This window comes from Gobius niger (assembly GCF_951799975.1).
Source record: "Gobius niger genome assembly, chromosome: 3".
In the NCBI taxonomy this organism is placed as follows: domain Eukaryota; kingdom Metazoa; phylum Chordata; class Actinopteri; order Gobiiformes; family Gobiidae; genus Gobius; species Gobius niger.
Window position 1 is genome coordinate 43,389,454 of NC_136854.1, and position 12,298 is coordinate 43,401,751.

Consider the following 12,298-nt stretch of genomic DNA (forward strand, 5'->3'; position numbering starts at 1 on the left):
AGCAGGGGTGTCCAAAGTGCGGCCCGGGGGCCAAATGCGGCCCTCAGACCAATTTGTGTTGGCCCTTGGCCTTTTTTCTGAATCAGTAAATATCAGAGATGGTCCTTTTTATTTGAAATGTAATAATTTCGACACAATTCTAACCTAACAACTAGGTTAGTTGTTTCTAACCTAACTAACCAATAAAATGTGCTCTGAGCTGGCATGGAGGATGATCACAGGAAGTGATCAAAGCTAAAGCAGGTAAACTAAACCTTCAGTCTTACTAAAAGAACAAAACTATAAGAGGCTAAGAAGACAGTATGAACCTTTTACGAAGAGCTGCACGAAGGTTTTAAGCATAAATGACGGTGTGGGGCACATTTTAAACCTCTGCTTGTCAAAGGTTTCATGGCTCTAACCACCGATCTATGGTCCTTCACCCCGTGTACGCTTCAATATGTGGCCCCCCATGAAAAAGGTTTGGACACCCCTGGACTACAGCAACGGCCTGTTTCCACAATAAACATTATATTTTGTTCTTAAATATTGTCTCTTCCCTCATTGAACAAATGAAGGACTGTCCTACAAAGTACGATGAAATATTGGAGTAAAGCCTGCAGTTTTAATTTCATATAATAGAACATGTAAACTGAGTTATATGTCAGCACTAACTGACACAACCCTCCTCTCACTAAAGGCTTCATGTGTAAGTCTCCCTCTCCGCCGCAGGAGGCGCTGTTTCTCCACAAACACCTCCCGCTCGTGCGCCTCTTCTCTCCAGACTCCTCCGCCGCGTGACTCCCTGCGCGCGCGTTCTGTTCCGGGTTTTCCTCCCGGTCACAGCGAAGGGAAGACGCGTTTGTGGAGGATCCGCGAAGATGCCCTTCACCAAACTGGCGCTGCGGGACCTGGTGAAGGAGCGGCTGGTCGCGGCGGCGGAGGAGATTTTCGCGCTGTGTGAGCGCGTGTTCGCGGAGTACGAGGCGGAGGTGCAGATCCTGCGCACGAGACTACAGCAGAAACAAAGTGACGTCAGGGAAGGAGGTGAGAAGCCCTTTTTATGTTAAAGCGGTGTTAGAGCTGCTGCATTAAAGCATTATTTACTCAATAAGAGTTCATCATTTTGCAGGTGTTGCCTCAAAGTAAAAAGTAGTGGCGACAGAATGAATCAAGTAAAGTTAAAGTAGCAGCACTCGTTCACAATATCCTACTTGAGTACTTTTGTTGGAGCTTGGTGTTAATAACAGGACATATAAACAAACAGATAATACATATGGGGGAGATGGACCTATATTGGAGCCCTTAAGAACATACTTGTATTTCCCCCTTTCTGATGAAGTGCATCAAAAGCATTTGTGCCTAGGGCTGCTCGATTATTGAAAAAATAATAATCACGATTATTTTTGTCATAATTGCAATCACGATTATTCAAACGATTATTTGTTGCCTTTAAAAAATCCATCAAAAAAGTGACAAAAATCCCCCCAAAAAAAGACAAAAATCCATCAAAAAAGTGACAAAAATCCAGCAAAAAAAAGACAAAAATCCATCAAAAAAGTGACAAAAATCCATCAAAAAAGTGACAAAAATCCAGCAAAAAAAAGACAAAAATCCAGCAAAAAAAGTGACAAAAATCCATCAAAAAAAAGACAAAAATCCATCAAAAAAAGTGACAAAAATCCAGCAAAAAAAAGACAAAAATCCAGCAAAAAGTGACAAAAATCCATCAAAAAAAGACAAAAATCCATCAAAAAAAGACAAAAATCCATCCAAAAAAAAGACAAAAATCCGGAAAAAAAAGACAAAAATCCAGCAAAAAAGTGACAAAAATCCAGCAAAAAAAAGACAAAAATCCAGCAAAAAAAGTGACAAAAATCCATCAAAAAAAAGACAAAAATCCGGAAAAAAAGTGACAAAAATCCAGCAAAAAAAGTGACAAAAATCCAGCAAAAAAAGACAAAAATCCAGCAAAAAAAGTGACAAAAATCCATCAAAAAAAAAGACAAAAATCCGGAAAAAAAGTGACAAAAATCCATCAAAAAAAGACAAAAATCCAGCAAAAAAAGTGACAAAAATCCATCAAAATTAGACAAAAATCCAGCAAAAAAAAGACAAAAATCCATCAAAAAAGTGACAAAAATCCATCAAAAAAGTGACAAAAATCCAGCAAAAAAAAGACAAAAATCCAGCAAAAAAAGTGACAAAAATCCATCAAAAAAAGTGACAAAAATCCAGCAAAAAAAAGACAAAAATCCAGCAAAAAGTGACAAAAATCCATCAAAAAAAGACAAAAATCCATCAAAAAAAGACAAAAATCCATCCAAAAAAAAGACAAAAATCCGGAAAAAAAAGACAAAAATCCAGCAAAAAAGTGACAAAAATCCAGCAAAAAAAAGACAAAAATCCAGCAAAAAAAGTGACAAAAATCCATCAAAAAAAGACAAAAATCCATCAAAAAAAGTGACAAAAATCCATCAAAAAAAGACAAAAATCCGGAAAAAAAGTGACAAAAATCCATCAAAAAAGACAAAAATCCAGCAAAAAGTGACAAAAATCCAGCAAAAAGTGACAAAAATCCAGCAAAAAAAGACAAAAATCCAGCAAAAAGTGACAAAAATCCAGCAAAAAAGTGACAAAAATCCAAAAATTTAAAATTAGAAAAAAAAAGAAAAAATGTGAAAAAAAAATATTAATTTGATTTTTTTTGCGATTATGCTAATTTTGTAATTGTTTACTGTTGTAATCGTAATCGAATTTCGATTAATTGCACAGCCCTATTTGTGCCTCAGTGAAAGTTACAGTAAGTCCTCTCTGCACACAAGATACGAGCCTGTCAAATATTATATTATTGCAGTAAAATCCAAAAATCTGTTTTTTGAAATTGGTCCAATTTGGGGACACGGTGACCTGTATTGGACCACATGTAAAACTGTATAATTTGGGTCAAAACAAATATAAATTGGATGAAATACTTCCGTACTTACTCACAGCACATTCAATGCTTTGTTATAATTAACTATTATTAAAGTCATCCCATCAATGCCAAACGTGCTCCTCGTGCTCACCAACAAACTAAACGTTTGGACCTCGTGTATTTAAGCTGCGTTCAATCTGACCAGGAGGTTTCTGGAGGTCGAGGAAACCTGGCCGCCTTCAGGCTCCTCTGATCCTCTGAAACGCTGCAGCGCCTCCTGGGTGTGTCCCTGTTTCAGAGCGTGGCGTCCTGCACTGGTCCAGTGTTTATTCTAACAACGTATTTTAATTTAGTTTTAGTCAACTTTGCATTTATAATAATCCTTATAATCATATTTAATGAAACTGTCAATAGAAGTTTGGATGATTTTAGTCTCTCCTTTTCATTTTTATTTAGTCTTATTTTAGTCGACAAAAAATATCTGGACATTTTAGTCACAGTTTTAGTCTCATGAAAAACTTTTAATTTAGTTTTAGTCCAATTTTAGTCGTCAAAAAAAAGTATTTTGACTATAATGAAGACTGCACTGGTCAGCTCCACCTCCGTCCTCTTCCTCCGCAGCTCCCTCCGCTCCCTCCACTCCACAATGGTCGGGACTGAAGGCTTGTGTGGCTTAGCGGAGGTATCCACTAAAGTCATGTAGTCTTTCCCGGATACCTCCTTGTTTGTCCTTTCCTTGTTTCCTGTCCTCTTGTTATGAGATATAGTAATATAGTAGGATGTATTTGTTATGATTGTCTTAAATACAGTGATTTTTCAGCACAAGTAGTTTCATATTTTCCTTTTAACCTCTTACCACCCGCCTAAACCAAATGCATTCTGTCCTCTTTGGCCATTACATAGGCCTGTGTAACACCTCATTTGAAAGCTAAGACCCACAAAACTGATCTTTTTCCTCACATTGTTGCTGTGCTGTGTCACTTTCTTTTTTTTTTTTCTTTTTTTTTTGTCACATTTTGTTGAATTTTTGTCACATTTTTGTTGATTTTTTGTCATTTTTTAGTTGAATTTTTGTCACATTTTTGTTGAATTTTTGTCACATTTTTGTTGATTTTTTGTCATTTTTTAGTTGAATTTTTGTCACATTTTTGTTGAATTTTTGTCATTTTTTTGTTGAATTTTTGTCACATTTTTGCGTTTACATCCTTGTTTTCTTCTCATTTTTTGTGGCTATTTTGGTGTTTTTTTCCCTAGAAGCTTTTTGATTAGGGTAAAGCCAAACTGGAGAAAGTAGGACCCGTTCAGGTGGGAGTTAAGAGGTTAACTGTTATTGAGACGTTGCCAACAGAGTAAAGCAGCAGAGCGTTGACCTTTAACCTTTGTTACTTGTCACGTCGCCACCTCCTTTAAATGATCCTCGGGTGATTCTGTCCTGAGTTTCCGAGTTGGTTCCAGTGGAAATATCAAGTGGAAAGCTGCATAAGCTTCATGTTCTGCATCTGTACTCGATGCAAAGCAGAAACATCTCCATGGAGACGAGCCGGTGACGTCCCGCGCCTCCTCCTCAGACCTCGCTCGTAACTTTGCTGGCAGCGCCTCGTCTCCATGGAGACGCCTCTTTGTTTGGTCTGCCCAGGCAAACACGTCCTGTTCGATTCTGACAGTTAAAGGCAGCGTTTTGTCAGACACACTTTTAAAGCCACACTGTGGAACGTTGATGTATCACAAGAGACTCGAAGCATAAACATCCCAGTGACATCAAGCAGCGATGGGCAAGTTGCTTTAAAATTGTAATAAATTCTATGTTAGTATTTGCAGCTTTAAAGGAACAGGCCACCGTTTTTACACACTGAGATATGTTCTTAGCTGAGCTCAGACGAGTTCATGTGTACCTGTCTGGTCTTCACGCGTGTCCTCACGTAAACACAGCACATTAGCGTTAGCATTTAGCCTCTCCTCCTCTATGGCTCCAAACCAGGTGAAGATAGAAGCTATCTTACGCCTTACATTTTTCTGTGGCGTCCGCACAGAAAAATGAAGGCAAGGCAAGGCAAGTTTATTTGTAGAGCACAATTCATACACAAGGCAATTCAAAGTGCTTCACAGTTGAAAACAAATAGAATCAATAAAAAACATCAATGCATCATATGCATTGGTAAAAAGAACTGTTTTCAGCCTGGATTTGAACATTGTCAGAGTTGAGGCCTGTCTCACATCCTCGTGAAGACTGTTCCAGATTTTAGCTGCATGAAACTGAAACGCAGCCTCACCGTGTTTAGTCCTGACTCTGGGAACCACCAGGAGGCCCCTCCCTGAAGTTCTCAGGGCCCGAGATGGTTCATACGGCTGTAACATGTCAGAGATGGACTTTGGAGCTAAACCATGAAAAGATTTGCTCAGCGAGTCTGAGCAAGCAGAGCTGTTTTAAAGTCTATTCTCTGCACCGATGTCGAATTACTCCTGGTATTATTACGCCTTACAATATAGTTCCCCTTTTTATCCGCTTAGAAAATCCACAGTGTTTAATTTTGTGTAATTATTCTTTATAGTGCAACACTTCAAGTAATCATATTTAAATAGATTTTTTCCGAGACTGAATAATGCCAATCTTTTTTTGTTCATTTCATCACTGTGATGAATCTGCGCCAAGTCTGTGGGATTTTGCTCTTCTCATAAAACGTATTCTGGGAAATTTCAGTGTTGGAAGTTTTCCATGGGAATCAACGGGAATACGTGGGAATTGATGGAATGAGCACAGAATGAACACAACTGACGGTCACTTCTCATAAACTGCTGCATAAGAATCTGATTTGATTGTTATATTTTGAAATCACAAAGAGGGAAAGTGTCTCTAAAATCCTCTTCTCCGGGTCTGACAGGGTTTGAAGAGGACGGACTTTTGGAAATAGAACAGACTCATTCGGTCGTGTGTTTATTTACCTCATGACTGCAGTATTACTTTTATTATAATGTTTAGTGTTGTTTAATGCAGCTCTGTCCGACACAGGCCCCGCCCACATTCTCCTCATACAGTTACAGTACTGACAAACCGATCACAGTGTGACAAAACTAAATCCTGATGTAAAACCTTTCTAACACTTATTAGAAAGACAATCACGCAGAAAAGGTTTAGGAAAGTTGATTATTTTAATTATTTTTTGTGCTGTTTTGACAATATGGTCTTCACACCTCTTGTATGGGTCGGGGTGTGACATCACTCAAATGCATGTTTTATTGTTCAATTAATTAATGGGTAACTAAATGTTCATTAACCTCTTACCACCCGCCAAAACCAAATGCATTCTCTCCTCTTTGCCATTGTCGTCAATTTCCCTTATGTGTTTTTGTCACTTTTTTATGGCACTTTTGTTACTTTTTTGTTGCTGTTTTGTCAAATTTTTTGCTGGATTTTTGTCTTTTTTTTGCTGGATTTTTGTCACTTTTTTGCTGGATTTTTGTCTTTTTTTGCAGGATTTTTGTCACTTTTTTGATGGATTTTTGTCACTTTTTTGATGGATTTTTGTCACTTTTTTGCAGGATTTTTGTCACTTTTTTGCAGGATTTTTGTCACTTTTTTGCAGGATTTTTGTCACTTTTTTTGCTAGATTTTTGTCTTTTTTTTGCAGGATTTTTGTCACTTTTTTGCTGGATTTTTGTCACTTTTTTGCTGGATTTTTGTCTCTTTTTTGCTGGATTTTTGTCACTTTTTTGCTGGATTTTTGTCACTTTTTTGTTGGATTTTTGTCACTTTTTTGTTGGATTTTTGTCACTTTTTTGTTGGATTTTTGTCACTTTTTTGTTGGATTTTTGTCTCTTTTTTGCAGGATTTTTGTCACTTTTTTTTGCTGGATTTTTGTCACTTTTTTGCTGAATTTTTTTTTGAAGAATGCAAAAATGATGTTTAATTGTTTTTTCCAGGCGAATGTTCCCATTGAATGTTTTCAGAGGGGATTTTCTTGTTTTTGAGTCACAGGCTAAGAATTAGAAATTTAAAATAACTGAGAAAACCTTCACAATATTGTTCAGTACAAGACGGGACAGTTTGGAGTCTGTCGGAGCTAAGGTGGAGCCCGTTTGGACGAGGGGCCTCCTCCTGTTGCCAAAGCAAAGCTGCAGCGTCGCCGTGGAGACAAGCCGGTGTTGTCCCGCTCCCGGCTAAGTTACGAGCCCGTCACGAGGCGTCGCCATGACCACAGCGAGTCCGAGCAAAGCAAATGTTTCCTCAGCCCGAAATGTAGTTTACATCAGTTTCATTTAACGGAGAAAAGTAGCAAAAGGAAAACTCTTACTCTTTAATCGACACGGCCGGACTTTTCTTTATTTCCACGGCCGACAGTTTTGAGAGATGAATGTGGGCCAGAATCAACAGGAATCCACAGTTCACGTCCTCTTCATTTACATTGTGTTTATTCTAAAAGGTAATTGTCCTGAACGCACTAAAAAAGGGCAGGAAAAAAAACATTTCCAATTTTTTTCCTATAATTATTCAAAGCATTTTCCCACTAATTTACTCTAACTTTTTTCCTCATTTTTTTTTTTTTTTGCGCAATTTTTTTTGAATTTTCCACAATTTTGCCCCTTTATTTCATATCTTTCCCACATATCTCGAAATTGGAGATGACCTCTATATTGTAGATGTGCACTTTTCACATTTTCAACATTCGTTCATAGGGATTTTTCAATATTTAGATCCTTTTTTGTATGTTCAATAATCCATAATCTGGAAGAGAAAAAAAACGTGATACCTAAAAAGTCAACAAAGTAACATCACACATTTATATCCACTTTTATTTAGATTTGTCCTAATTTTTTTTTTTTTTTTTTTTTTACGTTTCCCCTATTTATTTATTTTTTTTCGTTCTTCAACAATTCTTTTCACTTATTTCCTAATTTTCCCCCTCTCCCCGTTATTATATTTATTTTGATCATTTCCCCCAATTTTTCCCCATTATTTGATGTTATTTCCCCCAGTTTATTCAAAAAAAAAATTTCCCCCTTTTTTTCCATATTTTTCTTGACATTTTTTATTGGTTTATTCGGTAGGGACAGTGTACGTTAATGGAAATACATGTAAACAAGCCACACCATCCGTCGCCCCCCTCTCAAACACACTCTCATTCATCCTGGCCTATTGTACATGTTTTTAGTGTTAGGGAAGCCGGAGTGCCCGGAGGAAACCTACGCAGACACGGAGGGAACACGCAAACTCCACACAGAAAGGCCCCGTCCAGGTGGGAATCGAACCCGGGACCTGTTGTGCTACCGTGCTGCCCTGGCATTGGAGTCAACCTCGATATCGTAAATTTGCACTTTCCACATTTTCCCCAATTTATTCAAAGTTTTTCTCAATTTGTAAAAAAAATCCCCCATTTTATGAAAGAAAAAAATACAAATAAAAAATGTTCCCCTATATTACCATATCTTTCCCACATTTCTTGACATCGATAATGTAAATCTGCAGGTCTTCCAAACAGCAGTTCAATGTTAGAACCAGCTTGTCCAGCCTGTTATTGTCCCAGCAGACGGCAGCATAAAGAAGAACAGCAGCAGCAACAACAGATCTATAAAACAGCATTTTTCATCAGCTTCTTGTAGACGATATATTACCCACCTCTACTATTAGGGCTGTGCAATTAATCGAAATTCGATTACGATTTCGATTACAACAGTAAACGTTTACAAAATTAGCATAATCGCAAAAAATCGATTGAATTTTTCTTTTTCAATTTGTTTTTTTTGTCAATTTTTTTTTTTTCAATTATTATTTTTTTTTTCAAATTTTTAATTTTTGTCACTATTTTGCTGGATTTTTGTCATTTTTTGCTGGATTTTTGTCTTTTTTTTATGGATTTTTGTCATTTTTTGCTGGATTTTTGTCATTTTTTTGGTGGATTTTTGTCATTTTTTTGATGGATTTTTGTCACTTTTTTGATGTATTTTTGTCACTTTTTTGATGGATTTTTGTCACTTTTTTGCTGGATTTTTGTCTTTTTTTGCTGGATTTTTGTCAATTTTTTGCTGGATTTTTGTCTTTTTTTGCTGGATTTTAGTCTTTTTTTTGATGAATTTTTGTCATTTTTTTATGGATTTTTGTCTTTTTTTTGGAGGATTTTTGTCATTTTTTTGGTGGATTTTTGTCATTTTTTTGGTGGATTTTTGTCTTTTTTTTTGATGGATTTTTGTCACTTTTTTGATGGATTTTTGTCACTTTTTTGATGGATTTTTGTCACTTTTTTGCTGGATTTTTGTCTTTTTTTTGCTGGATTTTTGTCTTTTTTTGCTGGATTTTTGTCAATTTTTTGCTGGATTTTTGTCTTTTTTTGCTGGATTTTAGTCTTTTTTTTGATGGATTTTTGTCACTTTTTTGCTGGATTTTTGTCACTTTTTTGATGGATTTTTGTCACTTTTTTGCTGGATTTTTGTCACTTTTTTGATGGATTTTTGTCACTTTTTTGATGGATTTTTGTCACTTTTTTGCTGGATTTTTGTCTTTTTTTGATGAATTTTTGTCTTTTTTTTGATGGATTTTTTTAAAGGCAACAAATAATCGTTTGAATAATCGTGATTTCAATTATGACAAAAATAATCGTGATTATTATTTTTTCAATAATCGAGCAGCCCTATCTACTATTAATCTTTCTATATTTTCCCTCCTGTCTCCTGCAGATATCCAGACTATCACAGTGGGCGTGAGCTCTGACCACAGCATCAAGGCGGAACCGATCAAAATCAAACAGGAGGAAGAAACTCCCTTCGAGATCCCGCTGCCTCCTGTGAAACCTGAAGAAGACGCCAACGAGTCAACTCTCCATGAGAACCTGGCTGAGGAGGACAGACCGGAGCAGGAAGGAGAACCAGGAACCAGCGGCGTGGACAGAAACGGACCTTACAGCTGCTCGGACAACGACAACTCCTCCATCGAGCTCGACGGACAAGAGGGGAACGCGAGTCACGGCCAGGACCCGGCGGCGAGTAACGGGGAACCCCTGCACAGGTGCGAACAGTGCTTCAAGTCCTTCAAGACGCGGCAGATCCTCAAAGGTCACCTGAAAACCCACGCTCTGCAGGGCACGTTCCCCTGTCAGGTCTGCAACAAAGTCTACAGCCACAGGAACACCTACAACCAGCACATGCGGCTGCACTCCGAGCAGAACCCGTACATCTGCTCCGTCTGCGACCGGCGCTTCACGCAGAAGGGCCACTTCATCGAGCACCTGCGCATCCACACGGGGGAGAAGCCCTTCAGCTGCGCCGACTGCGGGATGAAGTTCCGGCTGAGGAACATCCGGGACAGGCACATTCTGAGGATGCACGGCGGCCCGAGGCCCCACACCTGCCCCGTCTGCCAGAAGGGCTTCGTCTCCCGGTGCTACTTCGTGGACCACATGCGGACGCACACGGGCGAGCGGCCGTTCAGCTGCGCCATCTGCGACAAGAGCTACCTGTCCAAGGAGTCGCTGAAGAAGCACATGCGGGTCCACGAGGCCGACGGGGAGATCAGGGTGGCCGTACTGGAGTGAACTCGGTCTGTGTTTCAGGGGAACTTAAAGGGGTGTTTCAGGAGGTTTGACAAAGGGCCTCATTTCCCAGTTATCCAGAGTGTTTTTTTGTAATTCATGCAGTTCTTATGTTTGAAGAGTTTCGTGGCGCTAGGCTAGTGCTAGGCTAGCGCATTTCTATGGTATCAGCTAGCCTGCATTAGCCCCTTAACTCCCGCCTGAACCGAGCACATTTTCTCCAGTTCGGCTTTACCCCAATCCAAAAGTTTCTGGAAAAAAGCTGTGAAAATAGCAACAAAACTGAGACGAAAACAATGAGGAAGATGTGACAAAAAAGTGAGAGAAAAAAATGACAAAAATGTGACAAAAAATGACCAAAATAAATGACAATAATGTGCTAAAAATTTGACAAAAAAATAAAAAATGGACAAAAATTTGATAAAAAATTGACAAAAAAATTAAAAAAAATTGACAAATGTGACAAAAAATGACGAAAAAATTACGAAAAAAAATGACAAAAATTTGACAAAAAAGTTACAAAAATGAGTTGAATACCCAACAAAAAAATGATGGAAAAAAATCTGATGACTTGAGGAAAAAGGTCCTCTCGGTTTTATTTATTTATTTATTTATAGTTTATTTGGTAGGGACAGTGCAAGTTAATGAACAAGCCATACCGGATTGTAGCCTTAGGCTAATTTTCATCCGTCGTCCCCCATGTGCACTCTCAAACACACTCTCATACATCCTGGCCTATTGTACATGTTTTTAGTGGTAGGGGAAACCGGAGTACCCGGAGGAAACCTACGCAGACACGGGGAGAACATGCAAACTCCACACAGAAAGGCCCCGTCCTTTGTGGGAATCGAACCCGGACCTTCTAGCTGTGAAGCACAAGCACTAACCGCTGTGCTACCGGTTAGTGCACAGCGGAGAGTAAATACTACGCTGACAGAAAAGGCAAAGGGACAGAGGGATACTGTGCATCCAATTATACATTCAGGCGGGAGTTAAGAGGTTAAAAACAGTGTGACCCGCTCCACAGAGCACCTGAGTCACTTCTAACACCAGACTGACCATATAAATGTCTGTGTCCATAGAATCATGTTTGGAATATAACTGACCTGCATCACATGAATGATCACATTTTGAGGGACTATTTTCTAGCAGATCACTCCGCCGCCGCGTAGCTTAAACAACCACGAAGCTGATGCTGCTCAAATATAAGGTCTTTTAAAGACAAAATGGTTAAAATTATTCTATCTATAATATAGATAATTGATGTAGTTCAAGCTAAACTAATGTATAAAATAAAGAAATAAAGTAAAATAAAAAAATAAAGTAAAAATCATGAAATGAACTGGAGTTTCATATAAAACGAATCTAAATGAATAAGGCGCTAAACTTAAACAAAATAATAATAATCTATGTGCAGATATAACGTACCCGCGTTTTGTTGTATAAAACAAAAAATGGTGGGAATGTGTGAATATGTGTAGAAACTTATATGTGTGTTATATCTGCTTATACAGGAGGCTGCAAGAGTCACACTGCTGACTGATTTTATTATCTTATTATTTTATTTGATTGATTATTGATTTAACTATTTATTTGTTTTGCTGCTGTTTTCTCCTTTGTTTCTGTTTTTTTCTGTTAATTGTTAAGAAGAAGAAAAAAAATGAAGATAAAGAGTTTAAAAAAAATAATAATATTGCATCGACACAGACATTTCTATGGTTAGTCTGGTGTTATAAGTGATTTGCCTCAGGTCAGACTGTTTTTAATGCAGGCTAGCTGATACCATAGACATGCACTAGCCTTGCATTAAGCCTAGCGCCACGAAACTCTTCAAACATAAGAACTGCATGAATTACAAAAAAAAATATCTCCAGAAATCAGCAAC

At 38.0% G+C, this 12,298-nt stretch overlaps 1 protein-coding gene across 1 annotated transcript; it reads left to right on the forward strand.

Moving 5' to 3' along the window:
* Positions 1-830: 830 nt before the first annotated feature.
* Positions 831-10,416, forward strand: LOC306961112 (uncharacterized protein; the record flags this gene model as incomplete). Its single annotated transcript, XM_079553728.1, has 2 exons — positions 831-1,026; positions 9,563-10,416. The coding sequence occupies exons 1-2, from the start codon at positions 861-863 to the stop codon at positions 10,414-10,416; spliced, it is 1,020 nt and encodes a 339-aa protein (XP_079409854.1). The 5' UTR covers positions 831-860.
* Between the last annotated feature and the right edge of the window lie 1,882 nt (positions 10,417-12,298).